Here is a 16453-nt window from a genome sequence, read left to right on the forward strand (position 1 = left end):
TATTTTTTTTTGTAATCCGTCTGTTGAGTTACACCGAGAGCTGAAACTAGGAATACACTAAAAGTTAATACTATAATAAAGTATGTCTTAATTTCATTATTTATTTTTCACATGTCTTAGCTGTTACTGTTGAAAACCATAAAACTAAAACAAATGTGTATTTAGATTATCCAATTTTCTTATATGATATTGTTTTAGCACTGAAGTCGATTTCTACTGTCAATTAATGTATTTCTTCATACGCCTTGTTTGTTTGTAAGAGTATGTTTTTTTTTGGCGCTTGTAAGGATAACATTTCAAGTATTTTATTCATAAATGTCGTGATTTAACCAAATGTTCATAGCAACAGTGATTTATTAACGTTTACGTTCACTTCTGCAACGTTGAATTATGGTACCTTCACTTGCAGCGGAATTTTAAACTCAAATTATTTTCATCTTTTTTAAATGACAAAAACAAAACACTTTATAATTCCGAACTTAAAAAAGTGGAAACTTATTGGAAAAATGTTTTTTTCCATAAATATGCGCTTTTTACTGTCTATGTAATATGAACTATGTTTTCAGTAATTTTTCGCATATTCGACATCGTAATTATTAGGTTGGAATAATAAGATTTATTTTTTATTAAAAAAAGAGATTGAAAGTACTGGTACCAGTGGGTACTTATTCTGTTTCCATTTGAAATTACAAGTAACAATAATTATATAGTGGGCATTCTTGCAAATATTGGGATATTGTATACGTTATGAACCGCGAAATCGAGTAATAACTAAAATTTCGCAATATTATGTAATTTTACATGTCACGTAAGGAGTAAAAAAACAGTCGAGACCCGTTGGCCCGAACTCGCTTGGCTCGAATTCCTCGTTAGCTCGAACTTGATACAAAGGGTCGATTATTTAAACTAAAGGTAAAAAATAAATTCCGCTTTGTTCGAGTTTACCGAGGCTCGAGCAATTTTCGCTGGTCCATGGGAGTTCGAGCCAACGGGGCTAGACTGTATATATGGCTCAGAATTTTTTTGAGATTGGAATACAAAATTCAAACGTATGTTTTTGATCGTTATATACAAGAACATAATAAAAATAAACGCAGCGTCATTTGTTACCGGTCATTCAAATTCTAATTTCTTTTACGTGTTTAATGAAATTTTTAAAACAGGTCTTGGCGAGATTTCAGCAATTTAGAAATGACATTTTATAAGTTCCATTTTGAATGACCAATCATGAAGTATTTTTCATTGATATTGTAAAAACTAACAAAATTGCTTGATGTATGATGCAAATCGCTATTCAACGACTAAAACGCTATTAATTTCTGGCGCAACGTCAAATAATATACCTTTGAATGAAAATAAAACATCGCAATACCGTTATTTTGAGGACACTTGTTTTATTACGGCGTAAGATCGACATTTATTTGACGGAGTAATGATGGATAGAAAAATATTCTTGGGTGAAAAAAAAACATGATTGAAATACTATTTTTATTACCACGAGCGCCTCATTCGTGCTAATTTGTTTTGTATATTTTTTTATTTCAAGTTAAGTGGGGGAATCATATAACGTCGTTTAACAAATGTTCAACCCGACACAGTGAAGTTTGTATATTTTTTATTTAGCTCAACAGGGACCCAAACTGTTATCAGTGAAATAACCGCTGTGAAAATATCAATGGAGCTATTACATCTTTTAAAAATATTTCTTGTTGTCGATTAAAGATACTTCCGTTTGATCGAAAATGATAACTTCACAGTTAAAATAGAAACAAAAAATATGTATCAAACGAACGATTTTATGTGGGGAAAAACAAATACTCAATACAGATCGTTTTGAAATTTAAATATTTTTTTTTAACTTTTCTTGAAGCCGGATGTACTTTGAATATTTGATTATGTTTGGACATAATCACAAACGAAACAAGGTATATTTTAAACCTGTCGTACTTTGTTATATAAACCAACCGGTTTATTCACACAACAAACGCCGTTATGTTTAAATCCGGTTCGAGAATGAAGATTCTTTAAGGGTATGTTGTTTAAATAATTTTACTCATGTTCATTATAAAAATATTATTTTCCCTCGTTTTACAGGTACAACCATGCTGAAATCTGCTTGTGTTCTGCTCTTGTGCCTCGCACTTACCAATGCCTACTACAGCAGAGGCGGTAGAGGTGGTCGAGGAGGCAAAAATGGTGGTGGTGGTGGGATGAGAAGCTACGGAGGCTATGGCAACAACGGAGGCTATGGAGGCTACGGCAACAACGGAGGCTATGGAGGCTACGGCAACAACGGAGGCTATGGAGGTTATGGCAACCGTGGTGGTTATGGCGGCTATGGCAACAACGGAGGCTATGGAGGCTATGGCAACAACGGAGGCTATGGTGGCTATGGAAACAACGGAGGCTATGGAGGCTACGGCAACAACGGAGGTTATGGAGGCTATGGCAACAACGGTGGCTATGGAGGCTATGGCAATGTTGGTGGTTATGGTGGTTATGGCATGAGCGGAGGCTATGGAGGCTATGGCAATGGAGGAGGCTATGGAGGCTATGGCAACAACGGAGGCTATGGAGGTTATGGCAACAACGGAGGCTATGGAGGCTATGGCAACGGAGGAGGCTATGGAGGCTATGACAATAATGGCGGCTATGGAGGCTATGGCAATAATGGAGGCTATGGCAAAGGCGGCAACCGAGGAGGCTATGGAGGCTATGGTAATCGTGGTGGTTATGGCGGCTATGGCAACAATGGAGGCAACCGCGGAGGCTATGGAGGCTATGGCAACGGTGGTGGTTATGGCGGCTATGGTAACAACGGTGGCAACCGTGGAGGCTATGGAAGCTACGGCAAATATTAAAAGTCGTTAAGGTGAGAAGGAATTTTTCGTTTGAATCTTATTATTAAAATAAATATAACTCTATATATTATTTCATGTGAATATATTTATTGATAGGTAATTTTCAACGTTTCCCAGAATTTGTATAAAATTATTTATAGTTTAAATATCTAATCCAAATCTTCTTTTATCTTTTGAACTGATTAAGAATGATCAGAAAATCCTTAACTTGCGCATGGTCTTTTGTTGACGCTGTCTGTAAAATAAACCTTTATTATCCACACATTAAATCTTGTGTTGAATAAAATATATAATACATTTAATCTGAACCAATGAACAATTCTGATTACTTGAACGTTGAGAAACCATGCAGCGGAAAAGTATTTTGGATACGCAGTATCATATTCATTAATGAAAACGAAACGGTCGGTTGCGAATTAAAATAATGGTCAAGCCAACAAGCAAATGGTACTATTTTTTTCTCTTAGATCCCTCTTCTCTATTTCTCTTTCTCTCTCCCTCTCTCCATGTCTCTGTCTGCCTCTCTGGCGCCCTCTCTCTGTCTCTCTCTCTCTCTCTCTCTCGCTCTTTCTCTTTTCCTCTTCCCACTCTCTCTCAATTTTACTTGTAAGACCTTTACTGAATTTGAACTATAAAATGAAACAAGGAGATGTTCGTTTTGATGTTGATACATTGAAATCATGTGCATATACTTTGCCGTGTTTACCTTTATAAAAAACATCATCATATACATATCGGTTCTGTATTGGTTATTTCAGGAAGATGACTTTCGACCGCATTGCTCAATGGACAACGAGAGGATAACATATAATAGGTTATGTTATGTTGCATGTATTGTTACCTTTATTAAATTGCATTTCAAAAATGGAGTTTTTGTTTCATTTTTTACATAACGCACTGATAATTTTGCTGCCGGACTTGTCCTTGCGCAATTGGTCTATTCTACATAAAACACTGTTATAACAGGTAAAAAATCCCGGTATTAAAAACTAACTTGTGTACGAGAACACTCATTGTTAGTTTTTGGCATTTCTAAGAAAGAAATGTAACCGTTCAAATTTTCTAACACACCGTTTAGGCATTGCAGGTGATTTCAGTCTTGAAGAACTCTATCTGATATCCCCATGACAGATGAGTCACGCGCTGTGACGCAATACTGATTATTTCTTTAATTATACACTTTATTTAACCCAGATATACCAGGTAACGCTTCTAAGCTAACTTGTACTGATATACCCGGTGACTCTGCTAAGTATTCTAGCACTCTGGGAATATCCATGTCCTATAGATACATTTCTTGTTAAACACGTCTTTTGAGGTTGTTTACATTTTGCCATTTGAGTTTTTAAAATTGCCATCAACACTATGATAATTGCAAGTATTTTAAAAGTAGAATGAATTGTCTGGAGTGTTTGTCTTCAACAATTTTGAAAATAAATGTTAAAGATGCAATCTTACTCCCAAATAAGATGACCCACCATTAATACAATTGTTTAGATAAACCAAAAAGATGAATAAATATCGTAAACAACGGTATAATGATGGATCCCGAGTTAGATTTGAAAGAAATGTGCAGAAAACACGGTTTTTATACTTTATCAGACGAAAGTAGATAAGAAAAAAAACTTTAAGCACTGACATACCGGACTGTAAGTAAATAATATGAAACTGACCTAGTATAGTTCTGTATTACCTTAATTAAATGCTTTGGGATACTCACACAATAATGAAATGGTCGTTGCAGGTTTACAGTTTAGAATATTTTTGTTCTTATGATGCCACAGCACCATGCAAATTTATTTCCACTTTTATAATCAAAGAAAGTGGTGCTAAAACAAATCTATCCTTTTGTAGAGATGTTAAATCTGTTAACAAAAGTTCGGGAAGGCATATTCAGCCCTTGAAAGAGCGAACGTTTATTAAAACTCTTAAAAACGACGTCAAATAACAAAGCATTTCAAACAATAAAAGTATACATTAAACTGACTTAAATTGGTTCAAACTTACGAAATTCGAATTGAGAATCTTATAGGTCATTAGATACTTAATTAAGCAGGGACGATATCCTTGTGTTTTTTTAATCACATTTATCCTATTTCATCTACTTTTATGTTGAATGAATGAATCCGATTTATCGTTTTTTCATTTGAAAGGACTTACCGGTAGTGTTTGCTTGATACAGTTACACCAACGACAGTCATTCAGTGCCTTCAGTGCTTTGATTCATTGTCCGTAGTTGTGGTTTGGTCCCCACTAAAACCAGAATATTTGTCTAAACTTTCATCAACCATTCGAGAAACCAAGATGTTAAGAAAACCGAAAAACAGGGTCAAAGTATTTGAAGTGCATATTTAACGTGATCAGCTCGGTGGAACTTAATCTTTGATACATATCATTAACTTTCATTACATTAAATGTTTATACTGGACATGGATACAGTGTGTCTCCAAACATTATGTGAAAGGGACTCGCTCATGTTATGGCACCAATTTTTATTACTGGCAATGCATTTGAAAACACTTATATTATAACTGTTATAGCCTTTGATATCGAAATTGAAAGAAAATATACACTTTAAGTATAAACAATTATTATTGTTTTAGTAGGGACCAAACTAACAATAGTACAGTCAAGGAAAAATTAGAAAACTGACAACAAAACCTCCCGCCCTAAAGGACTCATGCACAAGTATAAGGAAGCCTTAAATTTCAGCCTCTTGTTGAATCGCGTTACTATAACTGTTCAAAATCGTGGACTTCATAGACCATAATTTAGAATATATCAACATTTTTATAAGGGATCCAACAGGCAGTTTCTTAGTTTGAACACTTCTTATGATTTGCCAAACTTTATTCCGTCATACAAAAAGGTGCCTTTTACAAAAAAAAAAACATGAGCGAGTTCCTTTAATTGTTGCATAAATTAAGTGCGTTTCCTTATGTAATGGTACAAGGTTATTAGAATGTAATTACCAACAACAAATATTTTATACGAAGGCTAGAATGTGGCATAGCCACACCATTTCATCTTGGTACTTACCTACTTAAAAACCTTAAGCAGCTTAGTGTTTGAGATTGTATTTTATCAACTGACTCAGCTATAGTTAAAATTCATTGAATGGTCTGATTGAATTTAATAAAGACTGACTATTGGTTTACCCAAATAAATGTATGCCATATTTGAAAATTACTGCTATCCCATTGGTAAATGTTTAAAAGCACTGAAAACTTAGTTGTTTGTCAATTTAAAAAAGGAATGAATGTAAACCAAGGTTAGCACTGCAGTTATTTGATGCCTTTGTTTCATGCATTATTGCATATGGGTTTGAAATATTGGGATTCACAATATCTCCTCAGTTGGAAATAATACATTTGAAGTTTTTCAAAGCAATACTTGGTGTTAGACAATCAACTTCAAATGCTGCTGTATATGGTGAATTGGGTAGATACCCGTTACATATAACGTATTTTAAAATACTGGTTTAAACTTAAGATAAATGATAAAATAGTTATTCAATCGGTCGTTGGAGATGCAATGTTAGAAATTTGATAACGATAAATCGAAATGTTAAGAACCTTCTCACTCCATGCGGTTTTAGTATGTGTGGTGTAATGATTCACAGATAAACGTTAACAACTGTATTCGTATTTTTAAACAACGTATTGTTAATGAATATTAACAAGAGAATGGCAAAGAAAATGTCAATGAAAATTGGTGTTTTAATTGAGTAGAGAACTGAAAATCTCATTTGATCTTATTTAGACAATATTGCGTCATGTAATCTTGCCATTACAAAATTACGCTTTTGTTCTTTTAATTTAAGAATATATTTTACATGTATGATAGAATAGAAATAAACTTGCGTTATTGTCAAACATGTTATTCAACTCTTTCTTTATGTTTACATGTTCACTTTTTAAGTTTTGTTAAGACAAAACCATTTAACATTATTGTATAAAGATGCCTGGTAAGTTTAAATTGTACAGCTGTTTAATACACAAAATAAACCTGAAGCATTTATGTAAGTTAAAAATATTTTGAAGGCATTAAAGATTCGCTATACTTTATTGATATATAAGTCAAATTACTAAATGGTGCATCGTAAAAGGTAGATTTATGTCGATAATTATAATATCAAAGTCATATTTTATCTTTATCTTTAGCTATTTAATACTATATTTATTGTGTTAGTAAGTCAATTTTTGAAAATGATTGTTCCAACATTTACTTTTATTCGAAAATCAAATAATATTCTTGCGCTTATTTCGATGATTTGCCGTAGTACTATTTTCAGCTCATTATTTGTATGTCACACTGCAACGTTTAGTTGTAATGTTGATACATTTATATGTAAATATAACATAACAGTTTGAAAAGTGTAAGGTTACTGGACATATGTTCTGTTCTGTTCTTTTCTATGAAGTAAAACATTCTTCAAACGCAAAAAACTTAACGTTTGACAAATAAGGTGAGAATAATTATTTAACCAGCACACGTGAGCCCTCGTTCTCTGCTATAAATTGGCTGTGCCCTTTTTAGAAACAGCTATTTATTATGAACAGATTACCCCTGATAATGACTGCTTAATGAGCGTTTATAGTTTTGTTAGACGGCATTATGATGAAAACAATATATTTTTGCTTATGTAAATGAATAAACCTGTCGGTCATGACTTTTGCATGATGAAAATATTGTTTTTCGAGAATACAGTTTATGTCAATGAAAGATTTCACCGTCAGAATATCCAATAAAGCAGAAATTATGATTATTTTGCTGAATCAGTTTATAAGTATTGCAATGTTTAATCTCAAAAAGTCTGTTTTATTCAAACACACGTTGCCTTTCTAATATTTTAATTCAATTGAATGTTTTGCTGTTGGGTTTCATCGTAAATACAAATATCATTTTAATAGTTAAAGAAATGCGCTTTCTTAAATATAAATGAATATATTTATATATTTATTCTTGAGATGTATCATATAAAATTTGCTGTTCCGCAACTCGAATAATTTGACATGTGTGTGTATACCACGTAATGAATTGCGTCATAAATGAACACGTTCAACAAAGACAATTTTCGGTATTTTACCAGAGTTTGAATGAGAGTTTAGTGTCTGGAAACACTTTTCACAAAACAGCCGCCTGATGGATCACTGACAAGGCATTAAATTGGAACCAGGTTTGTCGAAGTTGAGGAAACTAATCACCTTATCAAACTCCGGTAATGAAACGAAGGCGGGGCTCGGTAAGCGGCATAGACTGCCTTTTGTTGCATTTAAAATGGTGTAGAAAAAGAAAAGATATCTCTGTTTAAGTCCTCATTTTCAGCAAAGTGTTGCCTTCCGACGTAGCATTTATGAAGAAATTGATCACGTGGTATACACACACTAACTTAATTCCTTGATTTACAAGTGATGCTTGTGCTTTAAATGCGGAAGAAAGTCTACCACATATTGCAGAATAGCGTCTACCGATATTCAAGTATAAACTGGCGCTCACATGTAGTATGAAACGATTTATATAAAAAAATTTAAAGATGATCGAAATTGGGCCGATTGTTAAGAACTTTGTTAAATTAAATAAAGTGAATAACGGCATCGTTGTCAACTTTTAATCATAAACTATATGATGAGTCTGTGTATCCATTAAACTTCAGGCCCCAATTTCTCGAAACTTCTTAAGCTTAACAGACTTAAGTCGCTTATTTCAATTAGCCAAAATACATACTGAAAATGGATTTTGATAAATGAAAAATGGTTTATTCTGATAATCATATATACAGATTATTCCTACATAATTTCTAAAAATTCTTGAAGAAGTAAATATAACACATTTTTATAGAACAACAAAAATAGTGAGATTAGCTTAATCCTGTTAATAGGGACTAAAGAAGTTTCGAGAAATTGGGGCCAGAGCAGTAACGATTTGAAAGTTAACAACGATGACGTTAACAACAACGGAGTTAACTTTAGCAAAGCTCTAAGGAATTGGCCCATTGAGGTGCTCTACAAGCTTTTATACACATGCACCATGCGGCAACTGACAGATATTGAACATCATTTTATAAATGCAATACTTATGTGAAAAACTACAGGAACAATCTCATTAGCCAAATGTTTTAACATAAACCCGGTTTAATGGCACTGGGTAAACGCCAAAGACATAGAACACAAAAAAAACCACAAACAAGAAACATGGAAGAACAGCACAAAATTCCACAAACAGCACTGTGTATACATACTCATTATATAAAAAATACGTATGTTTATCAAGGATTGTTAGGTACCGCCTTGGAACGGTCAGTAAAATGTAAACATTTACTTGGGGTTTAAACCAGTTTACATGCACAAACCTCACTCTTATCCCAACAATTCTAAATAAAGATACAACGTAAAAGGTAAATCTTATCAAAGTATGCATTAACTTGAGGAAACTTAATAATAAAACAAATAATAATGAACTTATATATACACCCCAAGTACAGAAGTAAAACCATCTATCACAGCTTTTAGGCAGAACGTCAGTTGGAAACACTAAAAACTTGAATAAACCTTAATCAAGTCTTCAGTATTTCCAACTGACGTTCACTAAGAATTGTCGGATATTGACGACATTACAGAGCGACGAGACTCTTTATAATATAATATGAAAATGATTCCTATTAAAGAGTTACCATGGGTGGATCCAGGAATTGATCCTAGAGGGGGCGTAACTAAAGGGGTACCATTGGTGGATACAGGAATTGATGCTAGAGGGGGCGTAACTAAAGGGGTACCATGGGTGGATACAGGAATTGATGCTAGAGGGGGCGTAACTAAAGGGGTACCATGGGTGGATACAGGAATTGATGCTAGAGGGGGCGTAACTAAATGGGTACCATGGGTGGATACAGGAATTGATGCTAGAGGGGGCGTAACTAAATGGGTTCCATGGGTGGATACAGGAATTGATGCTAAAGGGGGGCGTAACTAAATGGGTTCCATGGGTGGATACAGGAATTGATGTTAGAGGGGGCGTAACTAAAGGGGTACCATGGGTGGATCCAGGAATTGATGCTAGAGGGGGCGTAACTAAAGGGGTACCATGGGTGGATCCAGGAATTGATGCTAGAGGGGGCGTAACTAAAGGGGTACCATGGGTGGATCCAGGAATTGATGCTAGAGGGGGCGTAACTTAAGGGGTACCATGGGTGGATCCAGGAATTGATGCTAGAGGGGGCGTAACTAAAGGGGTACCATGGGTGGATCCAGGAATTTATGCTAGAGGGGGCGTAACTAAAGGGGTACCATGGGTGGATCCATGAATTGATGCTAGAGGGGGCGTAACTAAAGGGGTACCATGGGTGGATACAGGAATTGATGCTAGAGGGGGCGTAACTAAAGGGGTACCATGGGTGGATACAGGAATTGATGCTAGAGGGGGCGTAACTAAAGGGGTACCATGGGTGGATATAGGAATTGATCCTAGAGGGGGCGTAACAAAAGGGGTACCATGGGTGGATACAGGAATTGATGCTAGAGGGGGCGTAACTAAAGGGGTACCATGGGTGGATACAGGAATTGATGCTAGAGGGGGCGTAACTAAATGGGTACCATGGGTGGATACAGGAATTGATGCTAGAGGGGGCGTAACTAAAGGGGTACCATGGGTGGATACAGGAATTGATGCTAGAGGGGGCGTAACTAAATGGGTACCATGGGTGGATACAGGAATTGATGCTAGAGGGGGCGTAACTAAATGGGTACCATGGGTGGATACAGGAATTGATGCTAGAGGGGGCGTAACTAAAGGGGTACCATGGGTGGATACAGGAATTGATGCTAGAGGGGGCGTAACTAAAGGGGTACCATGGGTGGATACAGGAATTGATGCTAGAGGGGGCGTAACTAAATGGGTACCATGGGTGGATACAGGAATTGATGCTAGAAGGGGCGTAACAAAATGGGTACCATGGGTGGATCCAGGAATTGATGCTAGAGGGGGCGTAACTAAAGGGGTACCATGGGTGGATCCAGGAATTGATGCTAGAGGGGGCGTAACTAAAGGGGTACCATGGGTGGATCCAGGAATTGATCCTAGAGGGGGCGTAACTAAAGGGGTACCATGGGTGGATACAGGAATTGATGCTAGAGGGGGCGTAACTAAAGGGGTACCATGGGTGGATACAGGAATTGATGCTAGAGGGGGCGTAACTAAAGGGGTACCATGGGTGGATATAGGAATTGATCCTAGAGGGGGCGTAACTAAGGGGGTACCATGGGTGGATACAGGAATTGATCCTAGAGGGGGCGTAACTAAAGGGGTACCATGGGTGGATACAGGAATTGATGCTAGAGGGGGCGTAACTAAAGGGGTACCATGGGTGGATACAGGAATTGATGCTAGAGGGGGCGTAAGTAAAGGGGTACCATGGGTGGATCCAGGAATTGATGCTAGAGGGGGCGTAACTAAAGGGGTACCATGGGTGGATCCAGGAATTGATGCTAGAGGGGGCGTAACTAAAGGGGTACCATGGGTGGATCCAGGAATTGATGCTAGAGGGGGCGTAACTTAAGGGGTACCATGGGTGGATCCAGGAATTGATGCTAGAGGGGGCGTAACTAAAGGGGTACCATGGGTGGATCCAGGAATTGATGCTAGAGGGGGCGTAACTAAAGGGGTACCATGGGTGGATCCATGAATTGATGCTAGAGGGGGCGTAACTAAAGGGGTACCATGGGTGGATACAGGAATTGATGCTAGAGGGGGCGTAACTAAATGGGTACCATGGGTGGATACAGGAATTGATGCTAGAGGGGGCGTAACTAAAGGGGTACCATGGGTGGATATAGGAATTGATCCTAGAGGGGGCGTAACTAAAGGGGTACCATGGGTGGATACAGGAATTGATGCTAGAGGGGGCGTAACTAAAGGGGTACCATGGGTGGATACAGGAATTGATGCTAGAGGGGGCGTAACTAAATGGGTACCATGGGTGGATACAGGAATTGATGCTAGAGGGGGCGTAACTAAAGGGGTACCATGGGTGGATACAGGAATTGATGCTAGAGGGGGCGTAACAAAATGGGTACCATGGGTGGATACAGGAATTGATGCTAGAGGGGGCGTAACTAAATGGGTACCATGGGTGGATACAGGAATTGATGCTAGAGGGGGCGTAACTAAAGGGGTACCATGGGTGGATACAGGAATTGATGCTAGAGGGGGCGTAACTAAATGGGTACCATGGGTGGATACAGGAATTGATGCTAGAAGGGGCGTAACTAAAGGGGTACCATGGGTGGATCCAGGAATTGATGCTAGAGGGGGCGTAACTAAAGGGGTACCATGGGTGGATCCAGGAATTGATGCTAGAGGGGGCGTAACTAAAGGGGTACCATGGGTGGATCCAGGAATTGATGCTAGAGGGGGCGTAACTAAAGGGGTACCATGGGTGGATACAGGAATTGATGCTAGAGGGGGCGTAACTAAAGGGGTACCATGGGTGGATACAGGAATTGATGCTAGAGGGGGCGTAACTAAAGGGGTACCATGGGTGGATATAGGAATTGATCCTAGAGGGGGCGTAACTAAGGGGGTACCATGGGTGGATACAGGAATTGATCCTAGAGGGGGCGTAACTAAAGGGGTACCATGGGTGGATACAGGAATTGATGCTAGAGGGGGCGTAACTAAAGGGGTACCATGGGTGGATACAGGAATTGATGCTAGAAGGGGCGTAAGTAAAGGGGTACCATGGGTGGATCCAGGAATTGATGCTAGAGGGGGCGTAAGTAAAGGGGTACCATGGGTGGATACAGGAATTGATGCTAGAGGGGGCGTAACTAAAGGGGTACCATGGGTGGATCCAGGAATTGATGCTAGAGGGGGCGTAACTAAATCCGCTAGTGGGAACCTTAAAAATTCATGAAAAAAAATGTTTTGAATGCATCATAATGTTGAACTAATTTGTCTTTAATGATCGAAACAAAGTAACATATGGGTTTTGCTCCGATAAAAATATATTAGCAATTTATTGGCGCTTTTCTAGCTTGTGATTTGGTGACCACGTAGATAATAATAAAAATATTTTTGTTTATGAAAAGCTCAAATGTTTTTATCAGATATACTCAAAACTTATTTTTTGTTATTATCGTTGAAGTCAAATCAGTAAAACATGAGGATGTATTAAACATTGAAACCTAAAGTGTGCGCCGTTAAGACTGGCATTGCCTTGAACTGCTTTGCATACGTTTTAAACAAGACCACCGTGAACCGATCAAGTAAATGGCATGATCGAAGACTGACGGTTAACTGACGTTAATGTTGAACGGCGCGTTTACGACGGTGTTCAACAGTATTTAACTCGCATGTCCACTGGTCTTCTTGCATAGGATAGCCAACTCGTAAGTAGAATGACTTTTGTCTTTTAAAATCCGTCCGTTAAAGTACAAAGTGATCGCAATTTGTCAGAATTTTAAAAGTTTATTTTAAATAAAAATGCATTTAGATATTTCCTAATGTCTTTTAATTACATTTCTCTGCTATCATTGTTTAAAATACAAATGCGTATTTAGACGGTTAAACACATGTTGTTGTTTTTTATAATTAAATAATATAGTACGTACTACTGAAAATATATGAATAATATCAAGTTTGTGTACAACTTATTATATCAATGGACAACAAGTTCAAAAATATAACTTTTTTTAAATCGTTGTGTTGAAAAAGAAACAATGAAACGGTTTTTGCACTGGCACCAGATTTTCAAAATCATCATTGTTCTAAGATTAAAATTAATCTGATAATTCCAAACTAAAATTTATTATACCAAAATTGTGAACAAATAATGAAAAATATTATTTTTATCAATTTGCATATTTTATATACATATGTATACAGTTCAAAATGCATATTTAAAAAAAGGTTTTTCAATATTTTTTTCACATATTTAGTATTGTTATATTTAGTTTGGAATTTTAAGATCTTTTTTTTTATTTAGTTTGAAACTCCGGTGCTTGAGGGCTTTCGATACTTGTTTCGGCATCGTTCTACTTGCAATTTGTTTGCAGTTTTTACCGTCAATTCCTTTTTTCATAAACAGATTGTGTTCGTCCAAGCATGCCTTTTCGTGCTTGTAACAAATACATTTCAACTTATTAATTCATAATTATTTTGTTTTATCTAATTTTCATTGCAACTGTTATTTATTTATGTTTATAGGTACATAACGTCATAAAGCGCGACATGTTCAAACGAACATTTTCTTGGCGCTGGATGTACCCGGTTTATAGTCATTAAATATACATAATATATAAGGCAAAAGGCATGCCATTAAAGTAACATCTGTGTTTCAAGCGTCTCAATAATATAAAAGTTGGTAAAGGAATGAAAGAGATTTCAAACATGATAAACAAAAGCATGTATATATGATAAGAATGATCAGCATTTAAATATTATTTTCAAACTGTCTTACTTTGTAATATAAACTACCCGGTATATTCACACAACAAACACTGCTAGGTGAAGATACGGCATGGGTCTGAGAACGTTATTTGTTCGATTTATATTATTCATGTGTATTGAACAAAATTATTTTCTCTCGTTTAACAGGTACAACCATGCTGAAATCTGCTTGTGTTCTGCTTCTCTGCCTCACACTTGCCAATGCCTACTACAGCAGAGGCGGTAGAGGTGGTCGAGGAGGAAAAAATGGTGGTGGTGGTGGGATGAGAAGCTACGGAGGCTATGGCAACAACGGAGGCTATGGAGGCTATGGTGGCAACCGAGGAGGCTATGGAGGTTATGGCAACCGTGGTGGTTATGGCGGCTATGGCAACCGTGGAGGCTACGGCAACAACGGAGGCTACGGAGGCTATGGCAACAACGGAGGCTATGGCGGCTATGGCAACAACGGAGGCTATGGAGGCTACGGCAACAACGGAGGCTATGGAAGCTATGGCAACAACGGTGGCTATGGGGGCTATGGCAATAATGGTGGCTATGGAGGCTATGGTAATGTTGGTGGTTATGGTGGTTATGGCATGAGCGGAGGCTATGGCGGCTATGGTAACGGAGGCTATGGAGGTTATGGCAACAACGGAGGCTATGGAGGCTATGGTAACAACGGAGGCTATGGAGGCTATGGCAATAATGGAGGCTATGGAGGCTACGGAGGTAATGCTGGCAACCGAGGAGGCTATGGTAATCGTGGAGGTTATGGTAGCTATGGCAACAATGGAGGCAACCGCGGAGGCTATGGAGGTTATGGCAACGGTGGTGGTTATGGCGGCTATGGCAACTACGGTGGCAACCGTGGAGGCTATGGAAACTACGGCAAATATTAAAAGACGTTTAGGTTAGAAGGACTGTTTCCATTGAAACGTTATATTAAAATAAGTATAACTCTATAAGCATATTTAACGCACATAAATTTATCGATAGGGGAGTATCAACATTTCCCAGATATTGTGATTTAGAGTGTAAATATCACATCCCAATGTATGTCTGTCTTTTGAATTAATTGAGAATTATCAGAACTCCGTAAGTTTGCTTAAAGGCTATTTGACGCTGTCTGTAAAATAATCCCTCTGTTTCGTTTTATTCGCAATTTAAACCTCGTGCTGAATGAATATATTTAAAAAGAAACTTAATAGGAACTAATGAACATAGGTCTGATATCGGTTTCCCAAATAATTTTTTTTAACTTTTAATAGAATAGTGGTGGTTTAAAAAAATCTTTTGAATAAAATAATGCGGAAGCACATTCAGCACTGACGATGAATCCTCGAGTTAAATACTCTCTCTCTCTCTCTCTCTCTCTCTCTCTCTCTCTCTCCATATCAAATTTACTCAAACATTTACTGACTTTGAACCTGATAATTTGAAACTGGGAGTCAGATACATGTAATATTGGTCCCAGTTTGAAACGATGAGATAATCAATTTAGTTATGTTGTTCGCCTTGTTGAATCATTGAAATCAACTCAATGAACTCTGGATAATGCTTTTGTGCATTTTTACTATAAAACACATCATAATTCTGTATTTGTCATTTCAGGTGAAGATGACTTTCGACCGCATTGCTCAATGGACCATTAGAAGAACTATTAGACGTTATGTTATGTTGTATGTATTGTTACCTGAATTAAATGGCATTTTAAACATCTTGTTTTTTTTTATACTCTTTGATTTTTTGTAAAGCTTGAATTTTACTATAAAGGAATATCTTTATATAGCATGAAGCAGCGCTTTTGTCCGCAATACAGCTCTCTCGGCTCAGTGTGACACTATAACACCCCTACAACATGAATGATGCAACGCCATTGGTCCATGACTGGTCACGCGGTGACCACATATTTGTCCATATTGATTCACTAATCTTTATATCGTACCGTCCATATACTTATGTAATCTTTAACTAAGAAACCAAATATCAACACTGTGATTAGAATAGATGTTGAGCGCATGTCGACGCCACGGCTATCCCCAGTACATGAACCACAAAAAAATCGAAGCTTTTCGGTGAAGGCCGCAATATTACGATTGATTTGCACAGGTCTCTAAAGTGACACTCTTATTCAAAAACAATACATTCACATGTATAACAAACAT

General features: G+C 37.3%; 2 protein-coding genes across 2 annotated transcripts; both read left to right on the forward strand.

Moving 5' to 3' along the window:
- Window positions 1–2102: 2102 nt before the first annotated feature.
- Window positions 2103–2861, forward strand: LOC128245910 (uncharacterized). The gene has a single exon (XM_052964130.1). The coding sequence runs from the start codon at window positions 2103–2105 to the stop codon at window positions 2859–2861; it is 759 nt and encodes a 252-aa protein (XP_052820090.1).
- Window positions 2862–6821: 3960 nt separating this feature from the next.
- Window positions 6822–15187, forward strand: LOC128245911 (uncharacterized PE-PGRS family protein PE_PGRS46-like). The gene is made up of 5 exons (XM_052964131.1): window positions 6822–6828; window positions 9529–9825; window positions 10214–11257; window positions 11642–12748; window positions 14454–15187. Exons 1-5 carry the CDS (start codon window positions 6822–6824, stop codon window positions 15185–15187), a joined length of 3189 nt encoding a protein of 1062 aa, XP_052820091.1.
- The last annotated feature ends 1266 nt before the right edge of the window (window positions 15188–16453 follow it).

This window comes from Mya arenaria, chromosome 9 (assembly GCF_026914265.1).
Source record: "Mya arenaria isolate MELC-2E11 chromosome 9, ASM2691426v1".
In the NCBI taxonomy this organism is placed as follows: domain Eukaryota; kingdom Metazoa; phylum Mollusca; class Bivalvia; order Myida; family Myidae; genus Mya; species Mya arenaria.